The 22,657-nt window shown below is 44.0% G+C and overlaps 1 protein-coding gene and 1 pseudogene across 1 annotated transcript; both read right to left on the bottom strand.

The window, feature by feature from the left end:
- Positions 1 to 710: 710 nt before the first annotated feature.
- Positions 711 to 13,211, bottom strand: LOC115317023. Its single transcript, XM_029976570.3, has 5 exons — positions 13,158 to 13,211; positions 10,478 to 10,552; positions 10,316 to 10,423; positions 4,151 to 4,347; positions 711 to 1,014 (listed from the first exon to the last, which is right to left on the bottom strand). The coding sequence occupies exons 1-5, from the start codon at positions 13,183 to 13,185 to the stop codon at positions 757 to 759; spliced, it is 666 nt and encodes a 221-aa protein (XP_029832430.3). The 5' UTR covers positions 13,186 to 13,211; the 3' UTR covers positions 711 to 756.
- A 3,568-nt stretch (positions 13,212 to 16,779) lies between these two features.
- LOC115317022 lies at positions 16,780 to 21,417 on the bottom strand (annotated as a pseudogene).
- Between the last annotated feature and the right edge of the window lie 1,240 nt (positions 21,418 to 22,657).

The following is a 22,657-nucleotide window of genomic DNA, read 5'->3' as shown; positions in this document are numbered from 1 at the left end:
AAACTCCATTTGACGATTGAAACAAGCCTCAAGCATGACCCATGCAATGTTGACAAAGTTTTATCCTGAACCGAAACCTGCATGTCGCACAAATGAATAGACCAATCCTAATAAACTCCTGTGACACAGCCACAAGTTTAGTTCACAGGAGGTAGACTGTAGTGCACGAGAGGGATCGTGCTGTCTGGTGCTCTACATGTGCAGAGCTCTAGCAACGTTGTCGCACAAGCAGAAAGACTAAAGTTCCCTTAATGCATTGTGGCAACGATGCATTGAGTTTTGAGAAAAATCATACCTGGAGCGAAGCCAGCACTGGCCCAGGTGTGCGGAACTAACAAGTTTTGTGCGAGCTCCTTGCTTTGTTTGATGTAGGAATGTGACATGTGAGCAGGACTACTCCCACATGACATCACTCGGACGGTTAGTTTCGGTATAGTCAATTTATTCGCAGGCACGAAGATCAGTTACAAAATTTTATACCAAACTTAACAGCATGCCATGATGTCAAGGCATCCGAAACACACTATCTAGAAAAGTTTAAAATCGTTGTCCCTTTAAGATATATGGGCATAAATAATCCCACCCCCCAAGCTAAGAGTCATGGAATATTTATGAAATTAACTGAACATCATCACTCTATTTGACCATTTTCAAGAAGATTGGAGATATTGCATCTATTCACTGAACTACCAGGAGCTTCCACCCATAGAGATGCACAGGATGGGACCTGCATGTTAGTTTGAATTATTCACAAGTTTAAATTAAGAGAGGTTGAATTAACGAGATTCGACTGTAGATGTTTTCTGAACCTGTCATTTGGATAAGAAATAACCAATAGTGGAACCTACCGAGCAACAGGGTCATTATATTTTTCAGTTCATCAAAGGGCTCCTTGCGCCCTTTTGACCCTTTCCAACTGCAACGTCCATCCACATCGTTGTGGACCAGGCAGGTCAGCAAGGCCCGCGTGTCGGCATTTTTGTCGGTGCCTCCCTTCTGGCTGTAGTAATCCACCTGGGAATGTCCAAAAAAGACAAGTGAAGCATTAACAGTAGGCTCTCCCCCCCACATATACTAGGTAGAAAATTGTGGATATGTTATGGCACCATATATTTAACCTTATGTGAGCAATAGAAAAAATTCTAGAGCCCTTCCACTTCACGTGAAGATGGAGGACAAGCCAAGCTGTGGTCTTTACACAAGGACAATGCCTAGGGGACAACGTCTAGAGAACAAGGTCTCGGACGACTTCTAGAAGCTCGAAAATGATGCTTAAGACGACCTCAAGGACGACTTCTAGGGTGACCTCAAGGACGATGCCTAGAGATGATAACAAGGGATCAGGACCTCAGTATCGAAAAATGGCAAGGAAGCCCGACTCATGCTGGTTGCCCCCTCTTTTTATTTTTTATTCATTCATACTTGACCCCTCTTCGTTTTTATTTATTCACACTTGCCACGACCAATGGGGAGTTATCTGTCGACATGTGAGGACACATTTTTTCCCAGACCCTAGAGCCTATAACAGCTCCGCTGTAAAAATTGGTGACCATATAAAGTCGCCAGTGGCCTGTGCACACAATAGGGGGTATTCACTGCCGGCCATAGCAGAGTGCTCAGTTGTTAAAAGGTAAGCTTCCACAGCCCTTTTGCGACATGCATTCGACACTATCAAGATTGCTTGTCTTCGCACCCCATAGATGTGGACTCATTCTGAGCATGCACTGGCAAGAGTGCATGAATATGGCGTTAAGTAAATATCCCCATAGTGGACGCATGAACACAACAACATTGGCACAATGCATGGAATACTTAGATCAAAACAAGTGAGACAGTTTGTGTCGCACAAACCACTTGGAAGCTTTTCTAAACGTGGGACAGCACTTGCCCCACTGCACAGTTGAACTGTTTTGTAAAGGAATTTCTCGTGGACTCTTGCAAAACAGATTGAAACATGCAATGCAGTGTGGGACATTGCACACTTGGCAGATGAACTTGACTCTGGCTTTTTTAGAGCTGGGGGAATGCCAACGGCACTTTTCTTGTCTCAGTGAAGCGGGATATTGGTTTGCGCCCTGTAACTGGATCTGTGCTTGCACTCAATATACTAACATCCTCGAGAAGACCAATGTTTAAATACAGTGTTCCTCATGATCTATACTCTTTTTATCAACCTACATACAAGCGTGAAATCAGTTTATAAAAACATTAACCACAACATGCAAGCACTGCCAAGCCTAGACATGTCGCCAGTCAGTATACTTCAATTATGGCAATCTATAACTAAAGTTCCGTGTTCTTGGAATTCCTTTTTTTTTAAATTTGGGGGTATTCTTTTTATGAGTTACTTTTTTTCCTACAGATTCGGTGCTTTTTGTGTACATTGGTTTTGACTTATATAAATTTACACAGAAACATTGAATCTGAGAGAAAAATTAAACCCCGAAAAAAAGATGCCCCTAAATTCAAGTAAAAAATAAACTCCGAAAACACGGAACCCTATCTATAACTAGGGGTGCCGCAACCTTTTAACGGACCTGCAAACTTTCACTAGAGTTCGAAGAAGTTTGACTTGTGGAAAGTGTTGCCCCACTTCTACACAAATATTTCGAATTTTGGGAAACAAATAATTTAGAAAGTAGCTTGTTTAATATTTTATAAAATGGTTAGCAATGTTTACACCATATAAAAGCGAAAATATGTGCTTTTAATGCTTTCGTTAGTTATGTGAACCAGTGATGCCAATACACGCAACAAATACTGCACTTAGCCTCCACCAGGTGGAGTCCACTGTGTTTTTTTTTTAAATTTCTGCGCATGCGCACAAAAGTTGAACTTCAAACTTTTGTCGGACATTAAGTGGAAAGTTTGAAAAATTCGTACTTGGTCGAACTTGAACTTGGGCAAGTTCACGACATCCCCTTCTACAACTAGGGTTCAGCGTTTTCGATGATTTTTTTTTTTAATTTGGGTGTATTTTTTTTACAAGTTAATATTTTTTCCTACAGGTTCAGTGTTTTTTGTGTAAATTGGTTACACAATTTCCACAAAAAACACTGAAACTGTAGCTAAGAATTAAACGCAGCAAAAATATACCCCCAATTTCGAGGAAAAAAAACACAGAAAACACAGAACCCTATCTATAACAGTGGCTAATATGACTGATTTTTGAATAAAAAATCTCCATAATATTTTTGTATTTACTAAGTGAAAGAATCATGACCTCTAATTCTAATAAACAAGTTTTTTTCCAGGGTGAAGCATAAAAAAAAAGGATAGCTTGAGATGGCAAACACAAAAAGAGACATGAACTACAATAAACATTTCTTTAACCTGGCGCACATTTCATACCTTGACAGGGAGCTGAGATTGTAATGCATGACCGCTTTTCTCCCCGTTTAAAATGAACTATGAAAACAAAACCAACATTGCTTGAAATAAATGCAAGCAAGAGAGATACGAAAAAGATGGTGACAGCCGCATTGTCATCGACACATTCAGAGATAATTGTGTTGAGCATTCTGAAGACTACACATATCCCGTTCCGTGGTATTCGCTGCTCCCATTTTTCAGAACCCCTTCCCCAGTGTTCTCATGCAGAAAGTACCTCACTTTTAACGCTCCGTAGACAAGTCAGACACCACCCCGTAGACAGGAGTTCAACACCACCATCGCAGTAAAGTGTGATCAATTTAGGTAAACAGCAGCGCCTCATAACATGTGACCAACAGTGAAACCACGATGGTAAAAGTGAGCCGTGATGCACTGTCCCATGATACGCTTCAAAAATAATGGCAGGAGTAAACGCAGAGTGAACTGCTCTGAACCTTACAAAATAAAGTTCATGGGAGATAAAGTTTGATTGCCGGTGACCGTTGAAATGTAAGAAATCAAACAAGTTTGAGTGATGGAGCTTGTGAAGTTAACTTAAAAAACATGTTAAAAAAGCAAGAAACATCACAATCATTTCATGCAGAAATGTAGAATTGCTGGAGTGCCTACTGTGCTCAATACCTTTAAATTTATAAACATAATAAACTGGGCCAAAAGTTTACTCAAAGCCCTGCTTTATGACTAACCAGTGCATCGTTCTCTCTTGAAAACACGCACAGAAAATCCCGGATGTGTAAAAATTATTGAACAACAATACCATGTGCTGAAGCTTGTCTCTTGCTTCAAGGTACACGTTCAAGGCCCTCAGGTCATCCAGGCTGTTGACGGGCAGGGAAGGGCAGTCTTCGGGCAAATAAACCACTTTCCCGAGGCTCTTGTTGCCCAGCTGTTGCCTTAAACTGTTCACCTGCGCCAGCAGGTCCGCTTGATTGTGCAAGACGCAATCCCGGAAAGCTGCAGAAAACGCAGTTTGGCAAGTCTATTAATACTTTGGTTCAGTAGGCATCCAAGGGAATATGAGTAAATTTTCTACCAAGAACACAGTAATGTAGAATCTGCCAAAAGACCGTATGATGTCCTCAACAAAACTGTCCCTTACAAGACACTAAAAGTATATCAAAGCAGACTTTCCTTAAAAGACCTCTGACACGCCAAAAAAAATAGTTTTTTTTTATGCTGGGCGTTGAAATGGCATGTCAGGACATTACAAAAAAATTGTAATGTCCTGTAAGTCACAAGTTATCTGCCATTTTCTGGTTTAAGACGAGTGTACCTAATCATGCAGTTTTCGGTGCCGTTGGCATTCTTTATGACTAGGCCATCTCACTGAACACCGTTTTTCTCTTTATCCAACAGAAGGCCTTAGTTAAACGGTGTAGTAGACCCGAGTCAAGGGGTGTACTGAGGGTTTATTCCAATACAGCAGGTCAGAGGGACATGGCTAGCTGCCAAGATTCCAACTCGCCGAAGAACGGAATGCACGAGCTCCCGTGTCCGAGCTCGTGCTCTGCTGACAAAGAAGACGATGATCTTTTGCAATCACCACATTTCCTTCCCTCTTAAGAAGGCTTGTAACGGTCCGTCTTGAGGCGGCTGCGTGTCGGGTATCTCCTACTGGAGTCTGGCTGCAATGGAGACCCCGAAGTAACTTGTGTGTCGGTGGCCTCCTGCTGGGTGTAAACCTGAGAAGGCCCTGGCTACATCCATTGGGAATATTGAAGTGTCGGGATCGTCATATGTCAACCTTGGTTTCAGGTGATCTGCATGGACCCGACGGGTTTTGTGATCTTCATCTGAAACTTCGTAGATGACGTTGCCAATTATTTTTGTGACAACGCCCTTTATCCAGTGTTGTTTGTGGAGAGGATGTTTTACCCACACTTTCTGCTTGATTGTGAAGGTAGCGGTTCCCTTGTCTTTCTTTGCCGTTTTGGCATGGGTCCGTACCTTGGAAGGCTTCAGTAAGTCGAGAACCGTCCGGTAGGGCCTGCTCGTGAGCAGTTGACACGGGGGTTCTCCCGTTGAGGTGTGGGGGGTGATTCGGTACTTGAGCAAAAAGTCTCGGATGGCTGCCTTCCTCTCTTTTCCAGAGGAACGTCGAAGAGCAGTCTTCAATGTCTTTACAAAACTCTCTGCTTGTCCGTTGGACTTGGGGTGATACGGTGGGGTAAAGAGATGAGTAATTCCGCCGCTGTCCATGAATTCTTTAAATTCCGAGCTGATGAACTGTCGCCCATTATCGGTGACAAGTTGTTGTGGCAGGCCTTGACGAGAGAAAATCTCCTGCAAAGCGTCGATGGTATCTGCCGCTGTTATGGATTTCATCGGCATAACCTCAGGCCATTTGCTGAACGCATCTATGACGATGAGATAGCTTTGCTGATCTAGCTGTGCAAAGTCAGCATGAAGTCTCTGCCACGGCAGTTCCGGAGCTTCCCAGCGGTGAAGAGGAACCTGTGGTTTGTTGTCGCAAACAGTGCTGCAGACCTCACATTGCTGCGTCGTGCGCTCAAGGTCTCTGTCGATGTGTGGCCACCACACGTACGACCGTGCCAACATCTTCATTTTTGTTTGACCCACGTGTCCTTCATGAAGAAGTTCCATTACTTGGTGCTGGAATTTGCTTGGAACTACGGTTCGCGAATTCCATAGGATGCAACCGTTGAGGATGGCTAATTCCGATCTCTGTCTATGGAATGGCGTGAGGTCGGAGTCCGTCACCTTTTCTGGCCAGTCCTGACTGATGTACCGTTGTACTTGGGAGAGGACAGAATCTGACGCAGTTTCCGTGGCAATGTCCTTTGCCTTCACTGGTAACTTAGACAAACTCTGGGTGTGAAGCGCAAAGACATGTTCTGTATCACAGGAGATGGTGAAAACTCCGCTTGCCATTTCCTTGTCGAAGTCCTCGTCGGGACCTTGTGCGAAACGCGAAAGTCCGTCAGCGTTTCCGAAGTTTGCTGTTGGCACGTACTCAATTGTGTAGCTGTAGTTCATTAGTATAAGGGCCCAACGCTGGAGTCTGTTTGCCGATGTCACGGGGATTCCCTTCATGGGGCCAAATATGGTTGTCAGAGGTTTGTGGTCATTATAGAGCACAAACTTGTGTCCCCAAAGGTACTGGTGAAATTTGCGGACTCCAAAGATGATGGCAAGTGCTTCCTTTTCTATTTGTGCATAAGCACACTCTGACGAATTCAGTGTCTTAGAAGCATGTGCTATGGGGCGTTCCTTGCCATTGATCTTGTGATATATCACCGCACCCACGCCTTCTGACGATGCATCCGCCGCGAGGTAAATTGGCAGATCAGGGTTGAAGTGGACTAGGGCCGCCGTAGCCGTCAGCTGTCGTTTGATGTTTTCAAACGCATCTACGCATTCGGAGCTCCATTGCCAGGCGGTGTCTTTTCTCAGTAGCTTGTTAAGTGGCGCACATTTGTCAGCAAGGTTCGGAAGGAACTTGCCGTAATGCTGCACCATGCCGAGGAGAGATCTTAGCTGGCTGATGTTCTTGGGCTCTGGCATATTCAGGATAGCCGAGACCTTTTTCATGGAAGGCGTGAAGCCATCGGCGGAAACGACTTGCCCGAGGTACTCGACCTTTTCTTGAAGAAAGGCGCATTTTTCCCTCTTGAGCGTGAAGCCGTATTCCTCTAGCCGCTGGAGCACTTGTTGAAGATTTTTAAGGTGTTCAGGAGTATCTCTTCCAGTGACAATGATATCATCGAGGTAACAGGCAACGCCTTCGAGCCCTGCAGTTACCTGGTTCATCTTGCGCTGGAACACTGCTGGGGCGGAGGCGACTCCAAAAGGCATCCGGTTGAATCGGAACAGACCTTTGTGCGTGTTGATCACGAGAGCCGTTCTTGCCTCTTCATCGAGTTCCAGCTGGAGATACGCTTCTGACAAGTCCAGCTTCGTGAATTTGTTGCCTCCATTTAGTTTAGCGAAAAGTTCTTCTGGACGTGGCAGTGGGTACTGGGTTATGTCGAGCTGAGGATTTACCGTGACACTGAAGTCACCACAGACTCGAACCGATCCATCCGACTTTGGGACGACCACAATTGGAGTGGCCCACTGCGAGAAGTCCACGGGTGTGAGAACGTTGTTCTTGACTTGCTTGGCCAAGTCTTTCTCTACTGCTTCTCGCGTAGCAAACGGTATTGGGCGGGGCTAGAAGAACTTTGGTTTCGCGTCAGGCTTGAACTGAAGTTGGACCTTGAGTTTAGTGCAACAGCCCAAGTCGCCGGAGAACAAGGTCGGAAATGTTGCCAACATTGTCTGAAGTGAGGCTTCTACTTCCAGTTCCACAGATCGAATAAACAATTTGTTGAGGTCAATCTGCAGCCTGTGTATCCACGTTCTTCCAAGCAGGTTGGTGTGTCGTTTGTCAGTCACCAATGCTTCTAGCTCTTCGGAGCGTTTTCCAAGCGTGATCTGAAGCAAGCACCGTCCCTGGACCGTGATTTTCTTCTGGTTGAAGCAGAAGAGGTTGTAGTCGCATTTTTGCAAGGTGGGCTTCCCTATCTTCCGCCACGTGTCAGTGTCTAGGAGTGTCAGCTTAGATCCTGTGTCGACCTGCAACCTTACGGGTGTTCCTTGAATAATGCAAGAGACAAATTCGCCATCTGATCCTGGAGTGACGAATACGTTGGTGATTGTTTTCACCTTTTCCTTTTTCTTGCCAGCTGTCTTGTGACGCTCCGCTGATCGACATACTTTTGCAATGTGGCCTCGTTTGCCGCATGCATTGCACGACTCAGTTCGGAAGCGGCAGGAACTCTCCGAATGGTTGGTGTTGCCGCATCGAAAACACTTGACTGGCGCAGAAGTGGACGGCTTCACTTTTTCAACGAACAGCGCAGCGTGGTCTCCCCGGTCTAGGCGCCGGGACTCTGCTTCGGCGGTGAGGGTTGACTCGGCCAAGCGAAGTGCGACGTCCAGAGTGAGGTCCTTCTCGAGCACCAGACGTGCCCGGACGCGCGTGTCCCGGAGACCCACGATGAATGTCGTCAAAAGGGACGAACTTCTGGCGTCGGCTTCAGATTCATAGTCGCAGTTAATGAGGATTGATCTAAGCCGCGTTATGAAGTCTTTGATTGTCTCATTTTCTTCCTGGCGAGCCGAAAACAACTTCGCCCGTTCGAATTCCTTGAATTTCTTAGGTGCGAAATGTTCTTCGAGCTTTTTGAGCAACTCTTGATAGGGTGTCTCCAGAAAGCTCTGTGGCTGAATTAGGGAGTAGAGCAGCTTGAATGTCTCGGGACCAATTGAAGCGATCAATAAGTTTCTCTTGTCCGCCTCGGCAGTGATCTTAGCGACGTCGAGACAAGCTTGAAACCTTATCTGATAAAGCTTCCAGTTCTCCTTTTCGGCGTCGAATGTCCCGGGACCGTGGAAGCGGTGGGTCTGGTTCTCCACCATGCTCGCTGCTGCTCTGCCGTGCTCCCGTTAAGTCCGGTGTGGTCTTCACCTCGTCGCCAGTGTAGTAGACCCGAGTCAAGGGGTGTACTGAGGGTTTATTCCAATACAGCAGGTCAGAGGGACATGACTAGCTGCCAAGATTCCAACTCGCCGAAGAACGGAATGCACGAGCTCCCGTGTCCGAGCTCGTGCTCTGCTGACAAAGAAGACGATGATCTTTGGCAATCACCACAAACGGTCACAATCATCGTTATTTTTATAAATTGACTTAAGAAACTGTATGGTGGCCAATCCCCCCATTGTGCCACTTCTTGGCAAAGAGAAACTATGCTGTGCTGTCCCACCTTTTTCACTCTAGCCAAATATATGCAAATTTCGGTTACACACCAAACGCAAAATTTGTTTTGCGTTCAGTATCATCTAGGAAGACCAGACACCAAATATTATGATTTAATTACATCTATATATGTATTTAAAAGGACCAGCAAACTTTGAAAGGAGCAAAATTGCTAACATCCGCCACCTCTAGCGGGCGACATGAGGTGCAATCAATACCGCAGCAAATACTAAGGTGTTTGAGCAGCCTCCATTGAGCCACGACCTCACAAGCATTGCCGCGTTTTGGGTATTTTACTTCTTGGAGAGAGGTCTACAAATGATGTCGTGAACTTCGCTCAACAGTGTCCACATGCAATAGAAGAGTACACAAGCACAGCTTCGATCGGCACTAAAAATGTGCAACTTCACGTGATCCTCCTGAGGATCAGACGACCAATCATAAGTCATGGTTTGCCATGTCTCCGATATCACGAAGGTATGCTGCCTTTCGCAGCCATAGTTCCTGTTCCGGTATCTGCTATATTGAAAGCAATATTGCTGAAACAATTTGCCACATCTAGCTATCAAGTTGAAGGCAGCAATGGCTCTGCCAGCTTTGCCTTGACCCCCAGCTAGTGTATACTACACCCTATGTTTGAACTCTGCTAACATAGGTCATGTCTCAGCTTCAAAATGAGCGAAACTACTATTGTATACGATAAGACGAATTCATGAAAACTTATAACAAACTGGGCTACCTGGTCCTTCGTCAAGCTCAAAGACTTCATACTTCACAAACAAAGGAATTTGAATTTCTTTACTTTTTCGAGCATCAACCTCGAGAAAGTCTCAAACCGTCGAACTCAAAAGCCGAAAGCATTAATATCAAATTCTAATCTTGGAAGAGTTAAATTTGAAAACTTTGTAAAGCGAACCTTGGGACAGTTGGGAAATTTCTATACCTTTCGATTTGATACTAGTGAGTTATGCAACATCTCTAGTTCATGTTTTACATTTATGTGTTGCAGCCTGAAGCACAGTTGGTGACTGGGCTCTAGAAATTGTTCAGGAGCATAAAGCAATGTCTTTCAATAAGCTAGACAACTACATATCAAAGGGTGCAAGATAATGGTTGCATTTGGTCACAACGAGGTTGAAGATGATCTAAATAATTTCTCACCAACATGGCTCTTTTCCTGGGATGTCAACATCTCCTGTACAGACCTCAACATCTCCTGCTGCACCCTCATCATGTCTATGAGTTGGGCCGGATCATGAAGTGGGCGGGCTAGAAATAAACTAAAATTAGACAAGACCATTTTAATCTAATTTTATCACTTACCCAATCCTTGGGGAGGCATGAGGCCATTCTGAAATGAAAACTCTGTTCCTAGTTGTTCTGGGTTGTTCCAAGCTGCTGCAAGTGATTACCAGGAGTTGCGCGTCAGTGTAGCACATTCCAGAACACAAAGAAATGCTATTTTGATTTCTCAACTTAGTTGCCAAGATGTAAAAAAACTAGTTATCAAGCAATTGCATTTCTAAAGTGGGGCCCACAGACTTGCCACCATTTTTACACATGCAAACTTATTTGGCAGAAGGGAGGGATGTTGTTCACATGCCTTTGGTAGCTTTAAAACGATTAAAAAAGTTCTCTCATCATGTGGGTAAAATTTGGTAGCTCTCCATTATAAGCCAAGGACAAGTGCAAAATATCCCGGAATCATGGTGTGCTAGAAAGCATTTGAAAATAATGTCATTTCCCTCTACCAAAAAGCATGTACACAAGAACATGATGGCATGGCATCACACACCGGTGCCCCATGGACGTGCAGATGGCACCAGCATGAGCAGCATGCACATGAAAGTGGCTTTGGCAGGTTTGCAATTGCATGTGCTTGCTGGCACAAGCAAAAAAATGGTGGTGGCCAGTTGCCCTGCTTGCGACTGTCTATAGGTCAGAGTACAGCAGAACACCGGTAATATATTTTTCATGGGACTGCGGTAAAAGAAATGTATGATAGGGGAAAACATACCCGGGAATGTATCAATCTGGTCCTACTCTACCACACACCAATTAGGCTTAGCTCCTCACTTGTGGGAATAATACCCGTGCCACACGGGCAACTCGAATGCAATTTACAACGAATGACCTTTGTGTGATCGGCGAATTAGCTCGGAATCTGTCTTGCGTGGAATGCGCCACGCCCGGACTGTCGTGCGCTGATTGGCCGTCCGCTCAAATGTCATTCGTTGTAAATAGCATTTGAGTTGCCCGTGTGGCACGTGTATTAGATGCAGAAAACTGGTTATTAAGCCGTTGCCAGGTCTAAAGCCCCTCAGAAAATCTAGTTTTGCAGGCACCTCCACTCTCATTTCCCCCACCTAAAGCGTTTGACATTTTGACCTGCTTCAAATTTGTCGACAAATAGACCAGCACAAAGCACATAGACCACGAGTGCTGCATCAGCACTGGGCTGGGGCTTATGTTCTCACTGATCACACCAACAACTAGAGATGAAGCAAACATTTTCTGAATCTAAAGCTTCAAGAATTAAAATATATTCAACCTTTCCAACTTATGACACTGAAACATATAACAATTTCCCAACCCGTCATATTGAAAAATTCGACAACTTTAGTAGTTTTTCCACGGATTCGTCAAACTAAGATACAAAACAGGATTCAATCAGTATCTAACTGTTTGGAACACATAGCAACTGCTGCAAATAACACGCGACCACACTCAAACTGTGCAGATAACAATCGCTGTTGCAGAAGACTGTTTCGAAGCTCCAAGAGGCAAGCTATGTGGCCGATCGCCGACCTGCCCAGCAAGCGCAGCGAGCTATCTGGTGGTGACAACGGCTGAGCCCGACATCTCTTTGTTCTTTGTTAGCTTTGTTTGAACTCTGCTAAACAGAGCTCACACATCAGAAAATTAACAAAAATTACTTGAAACTACGAAACTACGACCCTTGTGCGATTTGAAGACTTCTAACTTCACAAACTTATACTTCGAACAAAATTCTATATCTTTGACTGATTCAAACCAAAACAATTTCAAATTCTCGAATGTTTTTAAAACAAACTGCGAAAAAAAATAAGAAACTGTTGAGATAACTTTTATAAACCTCGAAAGCTTCAAACTTAGTAAATTCGAACATTGGCAAAGTTTGAAAGTTGCACACTTCACAACCCTTTTGAACTCAAACATTAAGAGGTTAGTGACATCTCTACCACGAACCCTGTCGAACGCAGATGCAGTACTCATGTTCAATTTGTGCACTCAACTGGCCTACCTATGCAACAACAAAATTGAAGCATGCAGGCCTCGATATTTTACAAGGTGTTGTCTAGACCCCCCTGGTAGCAATCAGTTCATCGAAAACTGTTTTACCAACAAAATGCTTCGTCGACGAAGGCGTGTTTCTTACAGAAACATCTTACATTTCATAGAAACCTTCCTACCCATGACAACGTTGAACATTTTTGGCAACATGAATGTCGCTAGACTCATCCAGTGGAGTTGCAGATGGTCGGCCACCAGTGCCCCATTTCTGCCTTCTTGATTGATGGCATAACTTTCTAAAGAGGCTCGCTCCAAGATCGAGCCCAAAAAAGATTACTTTTCCCCTTGCAAAGCGAGGGGGGCGACTGCAAAGTGCGGCCTGCTTGGAATCATAGCTTGCTGTCACGGTGTCAATGAAGCGTTGCAACAGTGAAGGTTGTGTAATGAATGTTGACAAAGTATAGACTGATAAAAAGTTGATCAAATATGCATAAATTAAAAGATATGACTCTGTGACCCTGCTGAAATTGCTGCCGAGTCTCTGCTGAATACCATGGGCGACATTCCGCAGCAACTGCCATGTGTGGACGCCGTGAAATTACACAATTATTTTGGTGGTGCATACAGTTGGAGAAATTATTGAAAGTAAGCGACGACATCACACTTCAGCCAATCCCCGTCCTCTGTTTTTGTGCTGTTTAACAAACCAAGACATTGTAAATGTACTCACTCCTCTCGGAGAAGTTCCCAGCATCCATGTTGTGGTAAATATGGCTCTCTTCAGCCCTAAAAGGAGCTGGAAAAAAAAAAAGAGTGCCTCAAGTAAGCAGGAGTGCACAGGAGATAAAACCAAGAACAAAAGTGAATGTGTTCTGAAAGTATGACCAGCTACATTAGTTTGAGATATTTCATAATGAGCCCGAACTAACCTGATACAGGATAAACTGGCAGGACTGGACCTGAAGTAAAAGACATTGAAACAAAAAAATTAGTGAGATGCTTAGACTGAATCATGAACAGTGAAACTGTTTTGCAGATACACAAAACAATGCTAAAAAATCTAGACGTATTTAAGTAGGGCTTTCTATGCGTGCCTTTGCAATGGCTCCCTGGCTCCCTGCAACCAAGACTCCTGAACTTATACCCCCATTTTTGACAGTTGTCTGGCAATCTATTAAAAGGAATAGAGGGCTGACACTCAATTCAAGAAGACTGCTTTTGTAATATCACACCCAAGAACGCAAAATTTTGATGACAAAAATATGCCACCATGCATAAAGTCCGACCTACAAAATAGTCTTCTACCAGGGAAAAAACCGGTTCCCAGTTTCCTTCTCTCCATTCCCACTCGCCCACTTTTCCCCTCCTCTCCACACAGGTGCGGATGTCTGAACTACTCCCGGTAGAGGAGGAGAGTCTCCCTCTTTCTCAAATGGAACGGAGGAATTGAGGAAGAGTTTCCTTCTTTTCTGCTTGTTGGTTGGCCTTTAACCAAAAGCTAGAGCATATCTAAGTACCATGTTCCCAAATTTTCTTGCATCAGCAATATGGTCAACAACTGAGGCATTTTTTTATTTCTTGCTTCAGAGTGCCATTTCCCGGGCTATTTAGAATGGTGAACAAAAAGCTGAAGTGTATACCCGCAGCACTCTTTGGGCCAGAGCATGCAGCCGTGTGACACTGCAGACTCGTTGCAAGTAGCGGAAGTGGTGTTTTTCAGTTGGGCCATAAAGTTGTGTGGAAGGAAGCACTATAAAACAAAACTACCGTGCAAGTCAGATGGATTGTTTGTCTGAAAAAGTTTTTTAAATTTGTTTTTTAATCAATTGCACCATGTAAGTGAAAATATATTATGCATATAATATTTAAAAGTATGAAAGATGAGTCCAACAAAGTCAGAAATCAAAGACCATCAAATGGCATTGTAGACTACTGGCATCTTTAAAGGACCCCGAGGTCAACACCTGTTCCGCTTTTGGCTGAGAGAGCTTCCCTGAGTGCATGCTAGCCTGTGCTGGGGACATTCATGTCTGGAAGCTTGGTTGGCGAGCTAGTGTACTTAGACTGGCTTGCAAGGTTTAAGGGACAAGCAATCCTAACTGATGTGGTACAATCTCTAGCAATATGAAAGACCCAATCAGAGCGTACAGCCGATGCAGTGGCTGAGAGGGGCACCACGCACGATTTGGACAGTTCCATGTTGCTCCGGGGGGAATCTCGCTCAAGGCTCAACCGCTGTTGGTTACTTCGGGTACTGCACAAATGTTTCCACTCAGAATTAAATGTTGTTGCTAACTGAAAGCTCTTGGCTGTCTGTATACATCTTTCATGCTTTTATTCTTTCAGTCTTAAGTATTTAATTTTACACTCAGCTTGCACTAACCAGACTAGCCTATACTCAGTGATAAATCAAGATCAGAGCTAGAAAAATGAAGGGGCAGTCTGCTTACTACTTTCCAGCCTTCGTTCTCCTTGCTTTTTGTTTCTGATCTGTCACCGACTATAACTATTAGCAATTTTACAATTGCTTAAAAAGCTGAAGTTATTCATGCAAGTTCTTATTCACATTGAATACAAATTTATAATGCAGAGTCTTATACCGCGACAAGCCCCTCCTCTCGATGCATCATCCGAGTCACTGTTTACAGGGCTAGCAGGCACCCTTGCCCTTTCCCGTCTTGGGGTTACCGGAACCGGTTCATCCGAGTCCAAATGGGATGTATAGGCAGCTGGATCCACATTGTCAAAGGCGTGCTGCAGATTGGCTGCAAGAGAAAAAATAATCTCAAGTATACACCGAAAAAAAAATTGCCAACTTACTGTAGGACTGAAGAATCCTCACAGGGTGATTTGACCAAGCCTTTGTATTTTTTTTTTATCTAAAATTGCATTCCGGACCTGCTGCTTGTTCTTGGAAGGTGGGGAGTAGGAGGAGATCACTTTTCCCTTCTTGTCCTTCACCAGCCACCAGTCAGCGACAACGTATGTGCTTGCTTCATCTAAGTGCACGACGTGGTAGCTATAAAAAATAAGTGTGGAATCAATATGCATTCTAAGGGAAGAGTAGAACCTACTTCAGTCAGTTTCTGCAAATTGGAGAGCCCGGCAGTGACCACTGCAAGTACTGCCAGATGTTTTTAATTTCCAGGTGAAGAAATTTGTTAAACAAATTTTTAAAAAATATGCTCACATCTCGCGGAACAGTCGCCCTCAACTTTCAGCAAGATGCAACAAGTCTGTACTTGACCCGAAATGCATAAAATTTGTTTGCATCACGTTTTGAAAAAAGAGCTCGTTGTCACTCACGAGACGCAGCCAGAGACTGAATAGTGAACATGCTAGGACCCGCAAACGCTGCGGCTGGCACCCGGGGCAGGCAATACAAGCGGGCACGTGCAACTTGTAGGAACTGGACACTTCATTCAATGCCCGTTTCATTGAATCGCTTGATGCCATTTAATCAATTTTGTTGTACTGAATTGAGGAAAATTAGGGCATTTTACATGTTTAGAGGCTTAAGCTATATGTCTAAGACTACTACTATCAAACTACAAGAAATAAGAACTCTGCTGGTTAGATTTTCCACACGGACCGTGAAGCAAAGCGATGCGTCTCGTTTAGGGCGTAGGTTGCCCCGCCGGCATATTTTTTATGGCGCAGGCGATAAATCCCTAGCAAGATGCTGACGCCGTATAGGCTGCTCGGCAATGAGCGGGAACTTAAATTTCGGGTTCGGACAGCACGTGAATCACCCGGGAGCACTCCGGCGATTTCTTCATGGTCCCCGATTTTCTTGAAATTTTGCTGCACTCACCAACAAACATCACTATAATAGTACCCGAAATTACGTCAAAATATCTTTTTCTTGAAAATTTATTGAATTTCTAATTTTGGTCCTCACCATGTTTTTCTAACTAAAAGTCTCTACTAGCAAAAAAGAAAAAGTGACGTCAGAGGAAGGCGCGGGTTCTCTTTGCACTGTAGAATTTGTTCCCAACTAACTCCAAGCAGTTTCGCGGTGCCAAATGAAGGCTTTGGAAGCTTGCTCCAGCAAGGAACAAATGATTGACATACTCTATTTTTTAGACTGCTTGCTCGATTGGCACTGCCACTGATGCCTCAGAATATTGTTGTAACCGCTGCTTATGTGTATGGCGGCAGCGTCTACCTCACGAGCCAGCCAAACCGGCGTGAGCGCCGTTGCGAGGGCTGCTTTGCCTGCGCGTACACAATTGTCCCCCCCCCTCCCCCCCCCCCCCCCAATTTCAAACTGCAATGCCTACACATTCATACGCTCTAACAATATGCGCCCTGCCAGCTTGGCCAAGTTGTATGCACATAGTTTGGACCTTTAGAGTTCCCAGATCAATACTTTGTGCATGTAGATAGAGTCAATCAAAGCCATTGTTACTTTTCATATTTATTGCAACCATCAGCTCTCATGACAACTATGCTGAGCCACCTCCTGGTCCTAGGGGCAGTCTTTCCTTCGCGCATCTTGAATTTTTTCGCTCAGGATCGCGTTCATGTTCTTTAGGGCCTCCGTGACGTCAATCTTCTTCTTTTCACCCCAGTACCTCAAGGTGTCTGCAATATTAAGTTGAAACAAACTTCACTAGTTACGACTGATTCATAGAAAACAGATGAAGCTTAATTACCTGCCACTACCGAGATTTTCTCCGGGGTCAGCTGCTTTCGAGCCAGGTCCCCCAGGTGCCGCTTAGTGGGGCCCACGGCCCCGCTGAGTGTCCTTTGCTGAAGCACCTTCTTGCCCCAAATACCTTGTGCGGCATCCTTTATGACAATGGTGGGCTTCTTATTTTTGTCAATTTTTTTAGCGCTCTCCATCGAAATATAATGCCCCCTTGTCAGGTGGAACTGCAAAAAGGGAATAACCTCAATGTCAGACAAAAAAGTAGCCTTCAAGTGTTTGTACACTGCGAGGTTTGGAGATACTGGTTCACACAGTAGGTGACCAATTTAGCCAGGGCCGTACGTAACTGAGGCTTCAGGAAACATACATTACACGAGGTTTGAAGCACACTAAGTTTACATAAAATATTGAGAACCTATTATTTTTTTTAGGAAGGTGGTAAAGCTGGGCAAGTTGGCACTGGTTGAACATGATGAAAAAAATAGCGCACAAAAAGACTACGACAAGGAAAGGAACGGAACACTGCTTGTTTGTCTCATGTGTTCCGTTCCTGTCCTTGTCTTTTTGTGCGCTAATTTTTCATCATATTCTTGTTTAGGAAGTTTATGAAAACAACCTATACAAAGGTTTCAATACGGGTATCCACAAAGGAGCAGCATACAATTACAAAAATTGCTATAAAAGGTGTTCTTGAGAAAATTTCTCTATGAAATGTGAATGGCTCTCCTCTCCACATCCTTGCAAACAAAAAGTCTCGAGGTACACCTAAGCACTTATGAGTTGCGAATGTGCAAGCATGAATGTCGTTCTTGCGCGCGCCCTCGTGAAGTGGCTGCGTCGTGCTGACATCGGCTGCGCTGCCAGCATGCCTGTAAAAGGAATCTGTTCGCTTACAGGCATGCTGGCAGCGCAGCGCTGTGGGGTGGCGCTTGTTGAAATTGATGCGCAACGGCCCCATCTCTGAGATTTTGGCTTCATTTCGCTGCCGTTTTGTGTAGCTTTTTGCGCGGCTTCAAAGCTAGAGGACTTCAGATTGTGGCTTCACTTGGGAGAGGGGAATTTACGGCTTCAAAGCTGATAATTTCGGCTTCCTCCATGGGACAGTTAATGCTTTCGCATTAATACGAATGCTGAAGTTGGACAATGAAGAGACTTACAGGTCCATCCATGCAGGCTGCAAAGTCTCCTGGCTGTGCTGGTTGATCATCCGGCACTGGCGAGTCAGCTTGTTCAGCATGTTGCAGTTCGTCTGTCGATTCGAAAATTATTGAATTATCTTAAGGAAGGCTTTATCAATTAAGTATCTGAACAGTTTTGTGGTCGTCAAAAGATTTGATTAGTTACCTCCATTGTCCATGGCTGCTACAGCTGGCACTTGTTTGGCTTGGATACATAGAGAAAAAGATTAATACAAAAATGCTTGATTTGCTGCACTGGAGAACAAGTCAAGAGCAAATGAATTCAACAATCTTTTTGTCGAGCAAGATAAATGATTAGCTAACCGGCACTCGCACGCTCTTGTGGCACCTCAAGCAACTGCCTTGGGTGTTGCCTGGCTTGCCCTGCTGCATCTGCCTTGCTGGAGCTCGTCTGTGCTTGCGACATCCCGGGCAGCTGCCTGGCTTGCCCTGCCGCATCAACTTTACTTAAGCTGGCAACCTGGATGTCGCTGCCACCTAGTATTCACAAATAGTGATGTAAACCATTGCACTATGCAGGGGTGAGACAGGTGAAACAGGTTTTGGAGCAATTTTTCGAGCAGAAAAATCTGGATTTTGGAGCAGCTTAGGAGCACAAAATTTTTCTTTTGGAGCACCAGTTTATGCATTTCGGAGCAACTTCAGAGCAGAAAAGTCTGTAGTTTGGAGCAGATTAGGAGCAGAAAATGTTAGAGCAGCTTATCAGAAATTAAAATCATAAAAGATCTGATATAAATCACATAAATCAAATTTTTCTTTTTTTAATCATTATTTTTGTCCACCGTGGTTTCAATAAGTCATCAGCGCCAATATGCACCGATAAAAAATAAAATAAAAACGCAAAAGGCAAACGAGAGTTTTATGCACATAGATGAGGACAGGGAACACAGGCTTGCAGCAAATTTAGGTGGGCATCAGATACCTCAAGCTTATACGAACTGGTGGCAAAGCGCAATTGTAGTGCAAAACTTTTTAAAGCGGTGATTCAAGAGCATGAACAGAGAAGTATGGTTTACAACAACCAGACGTCAATTGGACGCTCGTAGAAAGCATGTGCAGATGGAAAAAAAGACTCCCCACAAAAGTGAGTCACAAGGTAAATAGTGAATTGGTAGAAAATCTATGAGCACCACATGCACGCTAAATATCTGACCTATTTATTCGATTGCTCACGCACTGGAAGCACGTGTGTGATACTCACGGCGAAGTCCATTTGGACGAGATTACGGACACGAATAAACAATTACACAATGGAGGCGCTCAATAGCACTTTTTAGAAAAGGTTTACTTTCAAAACGAAAAGAATACTTATGTTTGCTCATCTTGATAGCCTGTGCATCATACCTCCCACGGCCAGACAGCGAGATCGCGTGACAGCGCACCGTTAGCATGCAGTCACAAATGACACCGGAAAGCAGTAGGAAAATCGGGAAAAGATTACGTATCATAGGTATAGAAGGGTACTACAGCTTAAATCTTTAAATACGGTGGTTTCTTGCACCACCCTGAACCCGTGCCGTGTACTTTACTACGACGGTTGTATGTTGCCAACCAAGCTCTGGTTTTCGCTAAATCTAGCGTCGCCGCAAACTTTTTTTTTGGTTACTTTGGTGCAGTGTGGCACAATTTCGACCGATTTTGCGTTTTTGGAGCAAATAGGCGCAGAAAATTGGGTTTGTATCAAAACGGCGCAATTAGTGCAGATGTCACACTTCTTATACAACTTGAATTTCTCTAGCTCAGGGTGAAGTAGCAAAGAGAGAAGTATCAGTACTTTCTTAAGCTCATAAGTAGTTAGTTTAACATACTGCTCAACATCAGCCATTGCACCACGAAAAACATTTCTTATACAATACCTTGATGTTGACGAACTATTTGCTCCAGCACAGGTTGAACTGGAAGGAAAAAAGTTGCATAATTACATTTCTACCTTATAAATGCATATTTATAATTCGAACACTGCTTAAGAATATAACTTTTTTATTTATCAGCTACCAAACCAAACAAAGCAGAATGCCAGTAGCACTGTAGACAACTCCACTATTTACGGTAATCAGTCCGGCAAGCACATACTTGCAACTGTAGCGAGCCAGAAAATGCGCTTACCAGACTCACCAACACAGCAATTAATGCGCCCTTAGACGCTTTTATAGAAAGAAATATACTGTGAATCTATTGCGATGACTTTAACAAATTGTCTTTTTTTTTGCTTAAAGCACAAATTTATACATTCCTGTCTTGGATGCCAAAGCAACTAGAAAACTAACTCGTCATGTTGATGTTCAGATATGCTTATGTGTATGGCTGATTATCCAATGGCTAAAATGCTGAACATTGATTCCATATATTTCACACATATGGGCCGTGCACATATGTCACAATGAAGAGGTGTATGTATACTCGTGCAGGACAGGTACTTACGAGAAAATAATCTTGAGTCGACAGTTGCCTCAAGGTAGGCAATCTACCCGCGGAGTAGACCCACTTCTTGTTGAGAGAGTTCATATTTTTTTTGCCAGTGTTTGGCATCCCTGCTTGCCATTTTCACCTGCATTTTGGCCTGGCTTGCAGGGATGACTTCCTCGTCAGAGTCTGACGTCTCGATGGAAATCTTCTTGGCCTGCCATTTTAAAAAAATTGCATATGTTAGCACCAGTTGTTGGCAAGGATTTTGATGGAAAGGTGGATAAATAAGCACTCTTCCTGTTCAATTTAATGCATTACCAGCATTCATTGCTTAGCTTTCACTCAGATTAGTGTAATACTTTTGCCACAAAAAAAACAACTAATATACTTACTCCATGCTTGCCAGACACGTTGGAAGCTCCTGCCGCCGTGTTCTCCTTCCTGGAGTGCTTAAGATGTTGTATGAGGATGTTGTCAAACTGTTGTTTTTTTGCCAGTGCCTGGTGTGACTACTTTTTCTTCAATTCCTTGACATAAAAAGTAGGTAGAATGTTAATAGACCATAAAAAAGAATGCGAGTTCACCATTTTTAAGAATAAATTTTTATTTGGCAACATGCCGCTCATAAAATCAGGAGTGCGGGGCTTGTCTCTTGTTTGTCACCGTACGTCCTGTCCTCCACACAAAGTTCGGCAGTGCATCAAAAGCACATTCATAGCCTGTGTTTCCATGCTAATAAGGAACAGCCAAAACTATCATGGTCCTGCTGGGAGCGTGCTGGTTTTGGCGGTGCAAACAAAAACAAATTGTGCACTTCTTGTTGAACAAAAAGTTACTTTACATATAGCTTCAGGCTAAAATGCAGTTTTCTACATTGCTTCAAATGTGGAAGGCTCACATGTTTGTCCTTCGTCCTCAGTACCCCCAAATCGTCTTCCTCCTCACTTTTGTCAGAGTCATTCAGGCGAGGAATCTTGACTCTTGTAATCTCTCTTTGTCGATTGAGCTCGGCTTCAGTCTCTGCGACAAGGGCAAGTATACGAAAGAAACATTAATATATGACTCTTACTAGTAATGAACGGTTTTAAGTCAGCCAAAAGAGCTCAGAGTATGTAGAATATAAGAAATGTTTCATCAGCTGTGTGACATGCCCAAAGATGATTTTCTGACATTCTCCAGGTGATAATTGTGCCACAAACCACAATTGTGTGTTAAAAAAAATAAAGAAAAAGCTTATAAACCACTGTGTCCAGCAACCCTTTGTAAATTTGATATTTTTTTAAAGCTGGCAATTACAGGTCGTGTTTACAAAGGCTTCGTCATTGTAAGAGAATTTTCCCTCACTTATACCAACTTCTAAGTTGGTAAGTTCTAAGAAACTTACACGGTACCCGTGTGAGTTTCAGGAACATTCGGCGTAGATCGTTCGGCACGTAAAACATTCGTACTTCGATCTTCTCGAAATTGCAAAAATGCTAAATTGGAAACAAAAAAAAACAAAAAGACGCGCTGCTCTTGGGAACTGAACCGTGCGGCTTTTTGCGCGGAGCACGAAAGCCAAGCACGGTAGTCGCTCGGCCATGCACGCGCTCGCTCGCTCGGCGACGCGCGTGCAACTGCACTTTCGACAAACAAAAAAATTAATAAATAAAAGACGCGCCGTTTCCAGGAATTGAGACCGGGGCCTCCGCACGAAAGCGAAGCACGCTAGCCACTCGGCCACGCAGGAGCTCGCTTCGAACGCCGTTAGCACATGCACGTTCGTGCACGCACATTCTGGCCCATTCACGCACGTGGTTCGCTCACGCACGTTTAGGCATATTAACGTATGCGCGCAGAGATGGTGTAAACTAACTTTAGAATGTAGCACATGTACGTCATACAACAGATGCCAAGACCGCGATGCCATCGGCGTCGGGCTCTGAAAGATGACACGCTCTATACACATACATGCTATACATGAATAAAAAT

Source organism: Ixodes scapularis, unplaced genomic scaffold (assembly GCF_016920785.2).
Source record: "Ixodes scapularis isolate PalLabHiFi unplaced genomic scaffold, ASM1692078v2 PGA_scaffold20__3_contigs__length_1032517, whole genome shotgun sequence".
NCBI classification, from domain to species: domain Eukaryota; kingdom Metazoa; phylum Arthropoda; class Arachnida; order Ixodida; family Ixodidae; genus Ixodes; species Ixodes scapularis.
This window is presented reverse-complemented; position numbering and strand designations above follow the sequence as displayed.